At 35.2% G+C, this 18,814-nt stretch overlaps 1 protein-coding gene across 1 annotated transcript in view; it reads left to right on the top strand.

The window, feature by feature from the left end:
* Nucleotides 1-18,814, top strand: part of ACVR1C (activin A receptor type 1C) — a 66,415-nt gene that overhangs the window by 25,440 nt on the left and 22,161 nt on the right. The window contains exon 3 of the mRNA XM_032479490.1: nt 14,065-14,304. Within this exon, the coding sequence (XP_032335381.1) occupies nt 14,065-14,304 (240 nt within the window). The remainder of the gene's footprint in view (nt 1-14,064; nt 14,305-18,814) is intronic.

Here is an 18,814-nt window from a genome sequence, read left to right as displayed (position 1 = left end):
TCACAATTTTGATTAGATTGAGTTAAATATAGATTATCTGGGGTGAAAAAGTCATGTTAGTAATATTAACTCTTTTGATCCACGAACATAGTATGTTTTTCCATTTATTTAGTTTTTCTCCGGTTACTCTTAGTGTTTTGTAGTTATCAGAAAACAGGTCTTATACATATTTCCTTGAGTTTATTTCTAAGAATTTCATGCTTTTAGATGCTACTGTAAATGGTGTTTTTAATGTCTCAATTTCTAAATGTTAATTGCTAGTATATGAAAATAAAGTTAATTTTGTATATTGACCTTATATCCTATAAGCTTGTGAAAATAACTTATATTAGTTCTAGTAGCTTTTTAAAAGATTCTTTGGCATTTTCTACATACATAATCATCTTATCTGTGAGTATAGACAACTTTATATCTTCCATTCTGATCTCTGTGCATTTTATTTCTTTTTCTTGCCTTTTTTGCACTAGCTAGGGCCAGTATGATGATGAATGGGAGTGCTTAGAGTAAAGATCCTTGCCTTTTTCCCGGTTCTGGGAGGCACACACTCTTTATTATTAAGTATGAAGGTTTTTTTTTTTTTGTAGATCCTTGATATCAACTGAGGAAATTTGCTGTTATTCCTAGTTTGGGGAAATTGTAAATAAATATTAACATTTCAAGTATTTTCATGATTTTTTTGAGATTATAGCATGATTTTTCATCTTTGGTCTGTTGATATGATGGATTAATTTAATTGGTTTTCAAATATTTCTTAAACAAGAAGATATGTTTTATCTAGCCAGTAATTAATATGGCTACAAAAAATGCTTCATGACATTTAGTTGATAACAAGTTTCTTTACATAAACTAAGAATTTGTTTCTTTTAGTGACTTGTTATGGTAAATTGACATTGAATTGAATAGGATTATATGTGCAGCCATCTTGTGTTGGGTTGTTCTCTGTGAGTCAGCATTGAGTGGTTATTAGCTGTATTTGAAACAGCAGCTTTTGGAGAGGAGTTGGGAACCTCCAGAGTGAGCAGTGACACAACCAGTGCCAAGAACTCTGCTGTTTTTGTGTTATCAGTGAGTGTGATTGATACCTCTTACTCTGCCTAGTAGGAATTTATCAATTTCAAATGTGATTTTATATATATATATATAATATATAAGCACTCTGAAAAGTAGATAGTGTGACATTTCTATAGTGCTTAATACTCTGTGTCACCTTCATGAGCAATACAGTAGGAAAAAAGGTCAGGAGGTAAGCAGAAGAGGTTAGAGAAAATCTAGGATTTACCTTTTCAGTTCCAGCTGAAAGCCAAGTGAAACTTGCCCCTTGGCTCTTTCATTCATCACCCCAGATCGTGGGGTCATTTCTGGATAGTTGACTTGATGTAGGCACAGTAACCCACTCTTGTCATATTTCAGCTGGTCCTTTTCTGTCCTTAGGTCCTGTTTATGATGATGGGGCTCTTGCTTTGTTTCTTTGTGACAAAATTTGTGTCTTGAATACAGCTTGTGACATTTTTCTCCCCACTTCCTCCCCCTACTGATGTAGTAACTCAGCAATTAGAGATCTGTAGGCACAAAATGTTGCCCTCCTAAAAATCCTTTTAAGTGTTTAACTCTAATTCTTAGAACCTTAGGCTAGTGGCTTTCATACGGGTTTCCATTATGATATATAGAAATACATTTTATATAATTTCTCTCAATCTGCATCCATACATATCTGAAACAAGAAATTTACAAAACATTCTTATCCTTAAAATGTGTGAGTTACTCTGTGCTCTTCTATTAAGTAAAAATGCTGGTCAAACTCCACTAATAGGTTGTTGATACATTTACAGTTTAAGAAACATCACTTTAGTTGATATTTAAAATGTGTTAGTTTTAAATAAAGCAGACACTTATTATTTTAATTTACTAGTTCAAAAATCTATTAAGGATCTACTTACTATTTTAATTTGCAATATTTTCCCTTTAAGTGGCCATTAGAAACCTTCTTAACCATTCATTTTTAATACTAAATTGGATTAAAGTTGAATTAATTCAGGTCATTGTAAGCAAGATTTGATTTAGATCACATTAAATTCAATCTCTTGTCCTTAAAAATACTTTCTTGTTTGACTTTGCATGTGGGTTTAATTTTAAGGAGTCAGTTTTTCTTGATAGAAGTAATTTTATGGTTTGGTAGAAATATAGCATTAGAAAAATTACTCCTTTCCCTGAAGCTTATTGAAGTAGGTATCTTTGGTGTCACTGGAGTGATCTTCCAAGTTCAACTACTATCACAAATATTTAGATGATTTTTTTCCATGTAGAACTTTAAAGGCAGCAACCATTTCCAAAAACAGCACTTTGAGTTCATGTCTGTACTAACAGTAAATATGTTATTATTTTCATAAAACATGCATAGTACTGAATACTTAAAAATTAAAATTAAATATAGGCTATGCAAATCAGTTAAACAAGAGAAACGTATATATTTTATGTAGTGTAACCTATCTAATTCTTACTACTGTTTATTTTTAGACTAGGTAAGAATAGCTTTTTCAACTCCAAAAGTATTTACCCACCTTTCTGGTTGCTACTTGTATTGCTTTGATTCCAGTGACCTTTGATTTAGTACTCCCAGACTTTATTAAATTTCCTGCACAGTAACTCAAGCAGATTGTTTACTCACAGCTTCCTCTGAAATTAGGAGAGAAGCCACTTTGGTAGGAAAAATTCACCTTCAAAAGTTAGTGATATATTCTTAACTCTTCAAGAGTATTTCCATTTCAAAAAAAGGACTTATTTATGCAAATTTGTGGATCCTTTCAGGGATGGAGGATGGGAAGGGGGATTTTTGGTAGGGTAAACAAACACCTAATAGGTGACAAAGTTCCATTCACATTTGGAGATGTTTTGGATGTGTGTCCCTGTAATGGGTGTATCTGTGAACCCTCTAAGTTCTCACAGTTCCTTCATTGATTTTGTGTATGTTGGGCCTTCTGTATCTATTCTCCAAGCTTCTTAAACTCTTTTCCCTATATTTTCTAATATTTAAATCTCAGATAATTTTAATATCTATAGGTTCTGTGTTTGAATCTGCTATTTTTGATTCTGCTGACTCATATTCTTGGTGGCTACTTTCTTTCTGTGTTTCGTAATTTTGGGTTATGAGCTCATGTTTTGAAAACCGTATCTGGAGGAAACCTTTGAAGCCTATATTTAAAATATGCTCCTCCAGAGGAGATTTATATTAGCTTCTGCCAGATATCTGGGGCTGCTACCAACTGAAACCCATTCAGTGTTATGATTAGGTTTTTTGGCCAACATATGTCATGAATTCTGGCTCTAAGCCTACCTATATGGATGCACACTTGTGAAGAACTCTTAAAGATAATTTTTTTCTGCTTTACCTAAAGTCAAGACTTGAGACAGACAAATAGATGACTATACACTCTGTCTCTGCAGAACATGTTCTGGTTTATTTTATTCTCAATATAATGTCATTTATATTTGCCTGATTTATAGAAGGATCTCTGATCTGACCTTTCACAATTTCAGGAACCATGTTTTATCTCCTGATCTTGTGATACAGTCTGATAAACTAAGCACTTAACCATCAAGAACCAGCAGATGCCTCAAGGATAAATGGCAGCCCCAGTGCTCAGATATCTCTTTGGATTTACATTTTAATTTTGGCTGCTGAACAATTCATTTATTTTCCCACCAGCTTAATCATGTAATAGAAAAAAGAATTTTTCACTTATATTTTATTCAGCATTTGTGTGTGTGCTGTACCAAGAAGGGCTTCTGTGGACATCTAAAGTGTAAATTGGCAGAAGTGGAAATTCCAGGACAGTTTATTTTTGAAATGATGCTGGCATAATTATCTATCCATCTGGAAGAAAACAGGGCTGTACCACAGTGTCATACCATATACAAAAATAAATTACAGCTTGATTAAATATCTAATTGTGAAACATAAAACAAATTAAATGTCAGAGGAAAATTTAGAAAAAAAGATTTTTATGACTTTGTAGTATGGAAGCTGTTGTTAAATAAGACAGGAACTCCAACTACTATAAAAGGAAAAGATGAATATAATTGACTACATGCAAACTAAAATAAAAATAAGTAATAAAAGACAAATAAACCAAAGATAAATTAAATATGGGTTAGAAATATTTATAGCGCATATAACCGGAAATAAAGGTAACTATTTAAAAGATAAAGAGCCTCTGTGTGTGTGTATGTGCATATATGTGTGTGTGTGTGTGTGGTGAGAGAAAGAGTGGAAAGAAAGAGAAAAAGGGAGATTGCTAAATGAAAAATAGGCAAAAAATACACATGAAAATTTTACAGAAGATGATGTTGAAAGTGGTCAAGTGTTGAAAAGATGTTCAACAGCACTAATAGCTGGAAAGATGCAAATTAAAACAACATATCATTTTTTCCACTCATTAGATTTTCAAAATTTAAAAGAGTAATGTATCAGTCAGGATGTTTTCAACTAAAAGTATCAGAAACTTAGATAATAATATCTTATCCAATAAGGGAGTTAACAGCCTCAACATAAGAAATTAGGAAATAGTTTCATTCTATGATTTGTTAACAAAGAGACTCAACAATGTCACCAGCCTACTTCCAGTTTTCTTTTTATGTGAATTGGTGAACACCATTATTGTTTAAGACACAATTATATAACTTTCTGATACTTTAATCTGATATTTTTTTCCTCATATGTGTCTGCTTTTTCTAACAAGAAAAATGTTAGGTTCTGCTATTAGTAATTTCAAGATTCAGGGAAGAAAAAAGTAAAAAAACATGGTTTGCTCAAATTGGATATTCTAATAGAAACTGCCATGTTTAGCAGAGGTATCAAAGGTCTCTTTCCTTATTGCAAGTTTAAACCAGATATAGTCCCATCTCCTTCTAACCCCAGGGTGGAGGCTTGGGCTTGTTACTAAGCAGAGCAGGAAGCAGGGGGAGAAAAGAAACAAGGAAAAACAATAGCAACCTAAACACAAACCAAAAACCTAACTCCAGAGAAGCTTTGGATATAACCTGGCTATCACATGCATTTTAAGCCTGAGTTCCCATTGCCTGAGTGGCACTCTCCAGAAGAAAAAAATTTTTTAAGTAGTCCCAGACTAATAGTGCTCTCAGTTGCCTACCGGAAGAAAGTTCAAACTCTCTGGAGAAAGGCACTGTAATATTAGGCCTCAAAGAGACGCAACAAACACTTTTGCAAGGACTTGAGCAGTACATAATGAAAAACAAGTACCCCAAGTGTTCAAAACAGCATGAACATGAGCCTGTAGAAGACAACACAGTAGAAACAGATCACAAAGGTTTCATATATTTGAATTAGCAGATGATAATTATAGACCAACTATTCCAAGTTTAAAGAAACAAAAGGCAAATTTGAAAACATTTTTTAGAGACTAGAAAATTGTAAAAAAGTGACCTAGCAGATTTGAACAATAAAGAAGGAAACTTTTTAAGGATACAGATATAATAACAAAAAATAGAAAATTAATGGATAGGTGTAACAATTGGTATAACAACACTGAAGAGAGAATTAGGGATCTGAAATACAGGTCAGAAGAAATTATTTTGTATGTAGTAATATATAGAGAGAATATGTAATGGGAAATATGGAAGAGCAAATGACAAACAGAGGAAAGTATAAGAAGGTTTGATATATATTTTTACATATACCATGCACATACTAAATTGTTGACATTTATATTAATAAGCAAAATTAACATCAATACAAAATTTTACTAGAGTTAAAAAAGTTTACTCTATAATGATTAAATTTTCAACTTACCAGGGATTCTTAATAAATTTAAATTTCTGTGTACTTAAGAATATAGTCTCAAAAATGAAGAAAATAGTTACAAATCTATAAGAAAAAGTAGAGAAATCCATGATCTCAGAAGGAGATTTTAATATATAACTGCTTTGGTAATTGATATATATAGATAAAAAATCAGTGAGACTATATAAGGTTTAAACAACATGATTTATGAGCCTCATTTTTAGAAAAGTATAATGTAAATTATATTAGTCTTATGACATATCTGTAAGGAAAATTTCAAAGCCCAAGAGGTTCTACCAGAAAATTTGGCTGAACTTCCAGGAATGGATAATTTTTACACAAACCCTTCCAAAACATGGACAAAGAGGAAACACTGCTTAACTCATTTTATACATAACCTTGAAATCAAAACCCAACAGAGACAGTATGAAAAAAGAAATTACAAGCCATTCTCATTTATGAATATACATGCAAGTATCCTAACTTTAATCTGTAACCATACAGGAAAAGGGGTTCTGGGAAGCACAGTATAAGCACAAATAAATGATTATTCCCTAAATCAGGATAATGGTTACCCTGGAAGATGGGACAAGGTTCATGTAGGGGTATCTCTAAGTAGGCGAACAGGTAAGGGATAAGGGGGCTGGTGATGGATGGAGGCTTATAGTTACTTTTAAACTCAACCTATATACTGTATGCACATTTCTTTATATTGCTCTCACAACAAAAGAAGAACCAAACATCAAATTTCAAAATAATTTTTGAGTAGGGTAAATATATGGAAATTAAAAAAATTTTATACTGTATGATTTGGTTTTTTTGCACATATTCTCTCTCTAATGAAAAAAATCTAACAGATCAAAGTTTACTAAGAATATAAATGTGTTTCAGAGACATCTAGTTTCCTGCAATACCCATTTAGTAGCAAACCCTAGACTTAGCTCGTTGTATGGCTGTCCACTTAACAGACAGTATTTTCAGCTACTCTACAGGTAAGTGTGGCCATGTGACTACATTCTGGCTAATAAGATGACTGGCAGTGTTTTAGAGAACATCTGAAAAGACTCATTTAAAACAGAATTGGCACCTTATTATGCCATCCTCCATCATGCTGCCTGGATATAAAGGATGGAGTTTAGCACTTGCCTTGGACCATGAGGATAATGACTACATGATAGGGATGGAAACAAGGGAAATGAAAGGAGCCTGACCAAAAACTTCATGGAGCCACCCTGCTGACATTGGACTACCCATCTTCAAATTTCTTTCACATGAAAGAGAAAAGGAAACTTCTATATAGTTTCCTCTGTTATTACTAGCTAAACCCATTCCTAATGAATATAGAAACAGCAAAGCAAGTCATCCAGAGTCCTACCTGCTTACAGATTGTATCTGACCCACAGATAGGTTTTGTTCTACCTATGTAGTTTCTGGAGGGAAAAAATGAATTTCTGTACAATGTTAAAAATTAAGAGTCTTAATATAAAAATCCAGATGTCTGGTTTGTCTTGAAAAAATCCAAAGATTTGGCATCCTAGAAGTCTCCTTGCTGTCAATTGGCTGAAGCAGAAGTGACTGACTCCCTTGTTGGGCATGGGCTTTTGCTGTTCATTCGTTCATTCATTCGTTCATTCACTAACTATGTATTGAGCTTATATACACTGGTCTAGAGTTCCGACTATCAGTAATTTAGTATATTTTCTATTTTAATATAGTTGAGTTATTCTGTTTAATACAATTTTATATCTGACTTTTCTTTCTTATTATTAAAGCATGTCTTTTCCCATGTGAAGTAATCACATTTTGTTGCTTGTTTCTCTCCTAGCTGGGTTGCATTTCGATTTGTAACAGAAGTGATTTCTGGTGACTCTAGGTGACATCAGAGACATGCTCAGAAAAATAGTAATGATGTCAAGTAGTATCAAGAGCACTCTAAAATTGTCAATGAAAATTGATTCAGGATAAGGTTAGGAAACCTGGGCTGGAGAAGCTGGTTATTTATAGGGTTAATTTTTATAGGAATTGCTATTAGTTTATGCATGCACTAATTACCACCCTTCATATGGAAATAGACTGTTCAACAAAAACATTCAAATTCTGGGTATCTTTGTTCCCATTTTGCTACCAAAACACACAGTGCTTGAAATGGTAAGTGTAATAATAATTTCTTATTTTTTCCTTTCAGAGTTCAATACACTATTTTAATAATGCTATTGTATTTTTGACTAATTCAAATAATTATTTTCAATAAAGAAAGTACACGCACAACATTAAAATGTGGGTGCTTTATTAACCTCAGTAAAATTTTCACCTTCTTGTTCTCTTCTCAGCTGTGTAAAGAAAAAAGAACAATTTATGATTTATATCAGCTAGGATAAATGAACAATGCATATTGATTAGGCGCATGTCTAAATTAGACTTTAGTTTAAACCAAACTGAAGCATTGCATTTGAAGGAAGATAAACTGCCAAAACATTAGAAGTAATTTATCAAAAATTAGTAATTTTAAAGTGTGCTATAATTATAAAAATTTGCAGACTCAGATAGTAGTATTCTTTGGGAGGTTGGGAAGTCTTGTTATTTTAATTCCTTTAAAAATCCATTGTATCTTAACTTTTATAGTTTTCTATTTTAAACATATAAATTCATTGCTCTGGTCAGCGTAAGGTGACATCAGCATGCTGAGAAATACTCATGGGACCCCTTGTGGAATTGTTCTGCCATCACATGAACAAATCCATTTATAGCTCATTCTCTGAGGATTCAGTGCACACCTGACAGGTGTGCCAGAAAGGATTTTTTTCCCCCTGTAAACAGAAAGATGCTATGATTTTTACATTTTGGAAAGCCTATGCAATATAAGCATTCAAGAAAGTCAAACTTGTGCTTTAAAAGTTTGATATAGGAAGCATTTCTTGTCTTAGGAAACAAGTACGCTGATTTCAATGATGAAATTTTTGTTCATAGGGATGTAATATGAAATTGAAAGTAAAATTTATAACCAATTCTAAACTGAGGATTTTACACTATGTAAGCCCTACTCTTCTCAGTTATGTAAATACTGTTACCTGTTTACTCAAATATTTTTGGGGTGATTATCACATACAGGATGTTGAGCTGGGTCAAAATATTATTATCTCATGTTGATCTTTCCAAGTGAACAAAGTGCTTTGTGTGAATGTATTAGCTGTGGGAGAATTTATATGAGCATGAACTTTAGGACAGAGGGGTGTAACTTTCCCTTTGTCATCAATGTTTTTGAGTGCCTTGTCTGAAGAACATGCTCTCTGCTGTGGGATAGGGTGCTGCTTCCAAGGAACTATCCTTTTTCTTATGTAAAGAGTTAGCTTAAGAAAAGAAAAACTAAAACATTCCTTGTATAATTATGATCTAATTTCTTTACAGATATGTATCATTTGAGAATATGTGTTTTGATGGTAGATTAAGAAGGCAATCTCTGGGTGCATGCCCTGAAATTAAGAAAACCTGTGGAGCTGATTTGAGTTTTTCCTTCATTGTATTAATCTCACGCCTGCTTGAGTCAAAGTTCTTTCTTCCCCTTATTCCAAAGACGATATTCTTCAATCTAACATTCCTATTTCCTTAAAATATAAAAACATTATTTTTCTTAAATTCAGTTGCTAGTGGACAAAGATTGGAAGCTTCTCAGTGTTCTTCATGTATTCCCAGAAAACCAGCAGCACAAGGAGAACTAGCCAGGAAATATTTTAATGCATAGTGCTTCCTGTCTGTTACGCACTCATGAAATCAGGCCAGATGAAGACAGTGTTTATAGACTGAACACCGGAGGATGGATGGCCCATCAGTATACCATCTGATTGAGTTAAAAGGCACAAATAAATTCTTATGTTATTTCTGTCACCGTCATGGCTCTCGAGTTACGGTGACTCTCTAGATTAGAATAGAAAATATTCTGCTGTTTTTCAGTACTTGAGGTTCATGTTGATTAGAAACAACCCGTTGGACATGATTATTCTCGCTTTGTGAAGAAGAGAGACCATTTGTTGTTCCCTATAGTGAAGCATGTTGGAGGGATCTAACCGAATTAACTTCTAACTGCGTTTTTCCTGATAACTTTTATAAGGATCACTGTGAAAAAGTAGGAGACTAGGACAAACTCCAGTGGGTGGCAGTCGGGGGGCTTCTTGTAATCAGTGAGTGAAAAATTACATGAAAGTGTTAGACAAATAGAACTGGTGTTTGTGACTTAACTCTTCAGACCCATTCTACTTCCCCTGTGTGTACTTCACACATACAAGTGTAGTTGCATATTCTTTATTGCTGGACTGATTCATCACAAATGAAACTCTTCATGATGATTTTTTTCTTATCTCCCATATTCCTTGCTTCTTATATACTTGCAAAGTTGCTTTGGAATTGTACCCTACCTAGGTCATGTATTCCTTAGTAGATTTTAAATTCCACAAAGATGTGAACTGTTCCTCAGTCTCTGGCATCTTCCTCCCTGCCGCCCCCACCATGAGAGTTGTTCTCAGTTATACACACCAAGCCATTTAGTTTCAGTCTCTGAACCAATTTAAGTAAAGCAACAAGAAGCCAATTAGAAATGTATTTTCATTACATCAAGCAAATGTTTGAAATTATGGTGCCCATATTTAAGGATGCTTTGAAATGGCAGGTGAAGAAAGTTCATCTTGAAGATTTGGGAGATTTCTCATTGCTTGGCATGTCACTCTTTTTTTGACAAAAGAAATTATTCTTGTTGAGCTAATTAACAAGGTAGCTTTGAATATCTTAGAGGTAATGTATTTCTGTCTTCTTTTTCAGCTGCACTTATTATTTCCACATTCTCCCCTCCACCCAGAAACCTGTGAACTAAACAAAAAGTCCTTTAATTGAAGTCATAAGTCATAAAGGTTTATGGGGTAGATAGATGGACACTACATCACCGTGTCATTCAGTTGGTCCCGGTGTAAGGACAGAAACAGACCCATCAGAAAGAGTCTCAGACAACATCGTCTTTTTGATTGGTTTATTCTGAGAACATTTCAAAGCCACAAACTGGAAAAAGAGATACTTCCCTTTTCTAGGAGTGAGGGGACAGTGGGGAGGCAGCAGAAGGCCTTATATTTATACGTTTATGGGTTCAACCTTGAAAAATAATATCTTTTCACTTGGGCAGAATCTTTAATAAAAGGAAGAGAAGTGGTTTTAATGCTAAATTAGCCTGTGGTTTCTTTAGGGGTGTTTTGGACCCTTTTAAATTTATGTAGCTAACTTACTATAGCAACTTTTGGGAGGGAAGCATTAACCTTGAAATGTTTCATAAAAATTCACTTTGTCTGGATGAAGACTCTATTTTCTTTACTCAGACTTGTTTTTAAATAGCTGTGCAGCCAGTACATAATTCTTCAGTCACTCTAACCTCTTTCTATACATTGCTTTGTTGTAATATCTTAGTTCCTAGTCATCCAAATGTCATTCAAATACAGTGAAAAAATGTGCCTTTAAGTTGAACATTAATATTATACTACAAGATTTTTGTGACAGTGGTCAATATGAGTTATTTGAAGTCATTGATGAAGTCCACACCTCCACTTAGTTCTAAGGCATCTCCTCCTAATTGTAAATTAATATAAAGGTCATTAAATCTCATAAACATCAACAATTTTTCATACTTTTAATAAAGAAAGAGAAGCAGTCCGCAGGGGAGGAAACATGGAGCTCATGCCCACATTTTCTCATCTTTTTCTTTTCATTTTGAAGAGTTTGCCTCCATAAAGCCAGAAATAGGAGGTGGCAAGGAGGTAATGGGAACTGTCCTGGGGAAAATGGAGGCATTTAAACTGGTTCTGAACTTGATTTGGAACCACTGACTTTCACCATCACCAGTTCCACTGAGGTCTCTAGGAAAAATTGCAGATTCATAGAAATAGATTTAAAACATTTCTCCTTTCTTCTTTTTTTCCCTTCTTCCCTCCCTCCCTCCTTCCTTCTTTCCTTCCTTCCTTTATCCTCTCCTCTTTTTTTTTTTTTTTTTTTTTTTTACAGTCTTTTTGCCTGCCGCACGATTTCCTCCAGCTGCCCAGAATCTGCCACCTCACACATTCCCTTCTTCCCACCTTGTTAATACTTCCTTCCCCTGTGCTGTCTTGGTTTAACATGTAGAATTTATAAAGGGGAGATTTTTGTAAACTAGGATCTCATTCCTTTGGGCTAGTGCTTTCTCTTTTTTTCCATCCTCTTCTATTTAATTTACTAGGGAGTGAAATAACTAGAATTAGCAATGCAGCGCTCCCCAGACCTCACTTTTGGGATTAGCGTATGCCCCCATGGAGAAAGCATCTCAGTTAACACAGTCTCAAAAATTGGAAATTATCAAACAATAAGAGTTCTTCTATGATCAAGAATGTAAAACCTGCTAGAAAAATTGATACATGCATCAGAGACAATCTATTAAAATGTATTCTTAACTGCACTATTGTCTTTTTCTACCATGACTCATTGGGTGTAGACTACAGTTTTTCTTCATTTGTCTCCTGTAGAGAGTAGAGAGTACAATCAACATTTGGTTTAGAAGATAGTCTTACAAATGTTTGCTTTAAAAATTGCTCAGTGCTTAAGGAGCTCTTTCTGGATGGTGTTGCTAGCCTTTTTCTAGCCGAGTCATCTTTTTTTTCTTACTAACTTGTATCAGTAAATTTGTTCACAAAAGTAGAAACATTGCCCATCTGTAATAAACATCCCTGAGTGCTGTAGCCATCACTAGAGCAGTGTACTTTTATAGATATTATTCCATTTTCAGGGTTGCTGACCTTTTGCCTCTTTATTGGTTGCCATAGTAATGATCTGAGCTCTGCTTAATAGAGCTTTACTAAAATGATGTATAGAGGCTTTCACAATGCAGTACAAAGCTCACTTAAAAATAAGCATCCTGGTGCTTGGAACTGATACCTCTCAGTGAAGGAAAGAATTTTAGGGAAAAAGAAAAGGTACAGTGCCAAGTGAGACAAATCAACCAAAAAAAAAAAAAAAAGTATATAAAATCCTGTGAATGAAAGACTTGGAAGACAAGTGCTTAGGTACAATCTACAAAATAAAACTATTATCCCCATGAGTCTACTCACATTTTAAATGTATTTAGATATTTTGTGTTTAGCAGTATAGTCTTTTTAATTTTGTTATTATTCATTTTTCATGTTTCATTTTGTCCTTTTTAATGTCCCTTTTTATTTTTTATTTATCTTTTCCAGCAAAATTGCCTTATGTCCAATTAGTTATTTAGCAAAAACATTTTTGGCAAAAATGCTGATAGTGAAAATACTGGACACATTGTAATTGGTCTCTTAGCTTTTATTCTTGCATCCCTAGTGTCTATTCACACAGTGGCCACTCAGAATATAAGTTAGATCTTGTCTTTCATCTGTGCAAAACCCTACCACAGCTTCTACTTGGAAAAAAACTCACAGTCCTTTTAACCTGAGACCCCACATGATCTTTCTCTTTTTCACTTTCCTTACCCCATTTTCACCTACCTTCTCCTTGTTTACTGCACTCTAGGCACAGGTTGCTCCTGAACACGCCAAGTAGGTCTCCACCTCAGGGCCCCTTACACTTGCTTTCCTTCTGCTGGGAACATACTTCCCTGAGAGACTCCCCTTGTTGCTCCCTGATACCTCCCTGGAGCAGCCTTCCATGACCCATCTCTCTAAAGTGGCATCCCACCATCATTGTCTCTTTGCTCTGCTTCATTTTTCTTCATAGCTCTTATGATTTCTTGCTGTTGTATTACATGTCCATCTGTGGTATATGAGAACATAAGCCCCACAAGAGCAAGGATTTGGGCTTTCTCACTGACTGCTCTCTCTCCAGCACCTGCAACAGTTGCAGCCTATTGCAAGAGCTTAGTAATTATTTGTGGCATAAATGAATGAATGTATTTAAAGATGGATTGATTAAAAAAATGGGAAGAAAATAGTAGCAAATACCAAGTTGTTTGGAGGTTTTGAAAAGGAACTCAGGTGCTGGTGCTTTCCGTGAGTCTAATTCTGTCTCCCATTGTCAACCTGGCATAACCTAAGCTCTACTGCATCCTAACCTCAACTCCTATTCCCCATCTTTGCTTTTACTACAGAGTCTTTACCAACCAATATGAGTGCATACTGTGTAGCTGCACGTTATAGATTCACATTATAAATGTGAAATATTGGTGATTGCATTTCCAATTTCTAAAATACTTAAAATGGGTTGACTCATGGTCATGTTCTTTCTTTTTTTAATTAAAGCATCACCAAATGCCCCAAAACTTGGACCCATGGAGCTGACCATCATTATTACTGTGCCAGTGTGCCTCCTGTCCATAGCTGCAGTGCTGACAGTATGGGCATGCCAAGCTCGACAGTGCACCTACAGAAAGAAAAAGAGGCCGAATGTGGAGGAACCCCTCTCTGAGTGCAATCTGGTAAATGCTGGAAAAACTCTAAAAGACCTGATTTATGATGTGACTGCCTCTGGATCTGGCTCTGGTATGTGCCTGTCGTTCATTATTCAGTAAGAAAAACTCTTACTTAAAGATAAAAACTATTTTTAACAAGAAAGGGCCCAAACATTATTAATTCCGTTGTTTAAAAAGCTTGATATGGTACATGACAAATTCTGGCATAGAAACTCTTTCAGGATTTGATCAAGAGAAAAAACTGTCTTGGCCTAAAGAATTAAATCTTCTCAGTTGCTTTTTGGGCCTTTAGGCACTCATAGTCTCATTTTCACATTTCAGAATTTATTTCTAAGCAAGAAAGAATCTCTTTTCTCTGCCCTCTCCCCCATTATGTGTAGGAATAATTGTTGTTGCTGTCTTGGTTATGTTTCATGGGCACAAAACTGTTACGGGGTTTAAGCAGTTGAGTTCTGGGGGAAAGATGTTAGTTATGCAAAGTAGTGTTCTTTGCTTGTGATTATGAAGGTCTTTAGAATCTGTAAGCAACCCCTGGGATATGTGTGTGTGAAGTTAATAGGGAGCGGACCTGAAATTAAAATCAAGAATGTGATCCTAAAGCATCAAAACGGAAGATGAAAGGGAGCAGCATAGCGTTCCTATGCTGGCTTTTGCTGCTAAGGTTCTGTGATAAGCCTCTCCCCTTTTAATGGAGCTCCAGAACCCCTGCTGAAGCAGTTCAAAGTGCCAGGCTGTATTATGGCTTCAATGAGTCTTTCTCATAGCACAGAGCATCTGAGGGCTTTTTGGGTTTCAGATGACAGAGCAGAGCTTCCCCTGTATTAAAAAATCTCTCTGAAAGGACAGAGGGCTCCTGGCTTTTATGTTCCACGATTCCTGTCAGCATGTGGCATTGCAGAAACACGAGCTGGGGTAAGCCTAGGTGAGCCTCTTTAGAAGTGCCTGCATCCCCTCTTGCTTTGGAAAGATCATTAAGGATGATTACCCCAAACAGAATTGGAGGAACTCCCTTGCCCATGGCCTTTGGGAGCGTCCAGGCAGGCACCATTAACAGGGGCAGACCAGACGACAGAGAGGCGGTAGCGTCTATATGAGCATCCGTATTTAACATGAAGCAGCTTTGGAAGTGTTTATCAGAAAAGAGAGGCCTAATTATGTCACCCAGAAACCCCAGATAGTCTGCTGTTTCTGGGGACAAGATTGCCTGTCTCTGCCACTGACCAAAGCCTGCCTCAGTGTTTATACCATTATTGCATAAATAGATGGCATGTTTTCAAAGGAGGAATATTGGAAAGAATATCTCCAAACTGCAAACTGAAATCCAAATTAAATTATTGAATGGAAAGTTGGCATTTTTCCTTTAAAAGTAAAATTTGTTAGGGTTTAATACTCCTTCCTTCCTTAGTGTTACATTTTGGGGGCCACTGTGCTATGTTTTCTTAAGCACTGGAAGCATTTTAGGCATAGAGAGCTCTGATTTGTGCCAAGTTCCTTGAAACCTTATGTAATTTGTTAAAAAGTTCAAGCGATTAAATAACCATGTATTTAATCCCCTCCAAAACATTTTAGTTCCTCTAAAGATATAATGCATAAATGTGTGTTTAGGAGCTACTCCTTAAGTATGTTTAAGATGTATAAGGATTTCCCTTTCAAATAAAAGTAATGGAGATTTTTTTTTTGTAGCTAGAGACTGGATATTTAGTTTAAGAAAGTGATCATGAGCCAGAGCATAAAATGAAAAATTAACATTATCTTTTTTTGGTGTTTTGGCCCATCTTGAAACCTAAATTGACTTATTGACCACCAGCCCTCTTCTCTTTAGATTAGTTTAAGTTCTCTCTTAAAAGAAAGCTGTAAATATACCCAAGCACAGATGACTTCTTTAATGACCAACTTAAAAGAATTCTAGACACCTTTCCCCAAAGCCAGTTGCATATGTTTGGCAGTGGCCATTAGCTAATAGTAATGGATGGCTGTACTGCCTTTGATCATCAGAGAGAAAGGGTCCATGTGCAGCAAGGCTTCTATCCCAAAAGCTCACCCATAGGAAAGAAATAGGGTGTTCTCTTTCCCCTCTGCTTCTCTTCCTTGGCTGGTGACCTTATGCAAGAATTGGCTTTGTCAGATGTTGAGAGACAAAAATTGTGAAGCATATTCCAACCTGGTCAGGGACAAATTTCAAAGAGATGCAATGCCTATGAGAGGAAATGGACTGATGTTTTACTGGACTGTCTTTGAGATATAATGGTGTCTCAGGTGGCTTCCAAGAGACCGGGTAAGTTGGTGATTTCCTGTCATGATATAACACTTCTGAGGGATGGCGGCATTTCCGTCAGATAAGCATCAACTTCTACAGCCCCTGGTGAAAAAGAGTAACATAGACCTGCAGGGAGAGTGCAAGTCCATTTCTCTTTAAATAAAATCTTTAAGTGTGTAGCACAAAAATCACTCAGATTATTTGTGGTGGTTGCTTTGAAAGATATTGAAGCAACTTTCATTGAGTTTTACTGTCTCAACTTAATTGCTGTGCTGATACCTTATATGATACCTTACTTTGTCCCTGGGCTGCAGCATTGATCATATGCTTAATCAATTTGCAGTTTGAAAACATTGGCTTATCTTGTTCTTTAACCACTTGTCTTTGTGTTGTTGTTGGTAATAATTGGTGGTGGGGATGTTTCTGTCAGTGTGTGTGCACGACGAGCGGAGGGAGGAGAGAGATTGAGATTGTAATTTGGCTTGATAATTGTTAGTACAACTTCTGTTGTTTGGTCAGGTAGTATAACGGAGTGTAGGTTTCAAAAATAGCCTGTATAGTTTGCTGCTTGAAATCTTTCCAGCAGGGGAGTAGCCATATCCACTGAATGGTGAGAGAGCAGGAATTTGGACTGAAAATCAGTGTTTTAGTTATAGGTCTGCCTTCCACTTACTGATTACCACAGGGCCTCAATTTTCTCATCTCTAAAATGATCGAGTTGAATCAGATAATCTCAGAAGAACTTTCTGCTCGTGGAGCTTTAGGACTAATTGCTGAGACCCGTAATAGCAAACGTATAGTCTGTGCCTATTTAGCCAGAGTGGGTGGTTCTCATGAAGATGAGAGCACCTGAATAAACTGTGGCTCATTTCAGGAGTAGAGGTTGAAGCCTGCAGGAGCTTACTATAAAGGCTGCTGTTACCATAAAGGTTTCCCAGCCATCTGAGTACAGTGGCAACAACTAAACATGACTTTCTTGTCTAAATTATACTGTGACCTCTTTAGCTATTTTCCCTCTAATTATGAGAGTAATAAGTACTGGTGGGATATTATGGAAAAATTAAGAAAATGTACAACATTAGAAAGAAAAATATCACAATTCACTTCACTCTGATTCCACTAAATAGAAATCACCATCATAGCATTTAGCATATTTTCTTTTCAGTCTTCTTCCTGTGCATATTTTGAATAGCTAGATATATTTATTTAGATGGATAGAATTTGCTATGCTGTTTTTACATTTAACAAAAGTATTCGTTCATTTAACAAAAGTACTGCTTTTATTATAGCAAAAGTATTTTCCCATGTCATTAAGAAATACCTTCTTCATCATTATTTCCAGCTCTGGATAATCTATCCTAAGACATAATGTTAAGGGCAAACCATTATTGAACACATCATATGCCAGATACCAGGCTAGAGTCTTAACATGCGTATCAATTCTCACAGTATTCCTAGGAGACAGGTAATATTATTACCTGCAGTTTTTCAGACAAGGAAGCCAAAGCTCAAAGAAGTTCGATAACTTGCCCGTGGCTACCAGCTGGCACACCCAAGTCTTTCTTATCTGTGGTCTCAACCTCTGTACTATACTTAACAATTTCTCTATTGTCACACTTTTCCTTTGTTTTCCTATGAATAATAATAATAATATATTAAACATTTAAACACAAATTTTCCACATTTTGAATTAAATCTTTAGAATTCTGGAGGTAAAGCTGTTGGTTCAAAAGAATCTAAACAATTTATGTACACTCAGAATGTATTTTCTTTGACTTTCTTTTGTTCCACAGAAAATATCATTTTGATATTTTCTATGACTGTACCTTGCTTTTAGTGTAACATGACTGCCTCACTTGACATTGAATTTGGTTCTTTACTTTCCCGTTTTAATTTGGCTTTTTAAAAAAATTCATAAAGAATTCTTCTGCATTCTCAGTTGTACCAGGAACCATATATTTTATTTTAGAGGCTAACAACAACATATATTTTTTTAACCTTTGTGTATTTAGTAACCTGACTGGCTTTAATATTCAAATCAGGGAGATTTGTAACAATTCTGGAAAATTAGATATCTGCAATGACAGGCTATGTTCAAGAAATTTTTATTTGTGAATATGAGAAGAGAAAGTCACAGTAAGAATTTGGATTATGTTTTAGGCATGCTTTGACATTATATTAAAGTTTGGTATAATGGTGCTTATTTCTTCAAAAGCAGTAAAATTATTAAAGTGGTGAAACGCTTTTTATGTGAAAATCATGGTCATTATGACAGTTATTTTCTGGCAGTTACTTGTTTTTAATGATCAATTTTGTCTTTTCT

Source organism: Camelus ferus, chromosome 5 (assembly GCF_009834535.1).
Source record: "Camelus ferus isolate YT-003-E chromosome 5, BCGSAC_Cfer_1.0, whole genome shotgun sequence".
Classification (NCBI taxonomy): domain Eukaryota; kingdom Metazoa; phylum Chordata; class Mammalia; order Artiodactyla; family Camelidae; genus Camelus; species Camelus ferus.
This window is presented reverse-complemented; position numbering and strand designations above follow the sequence as displayed.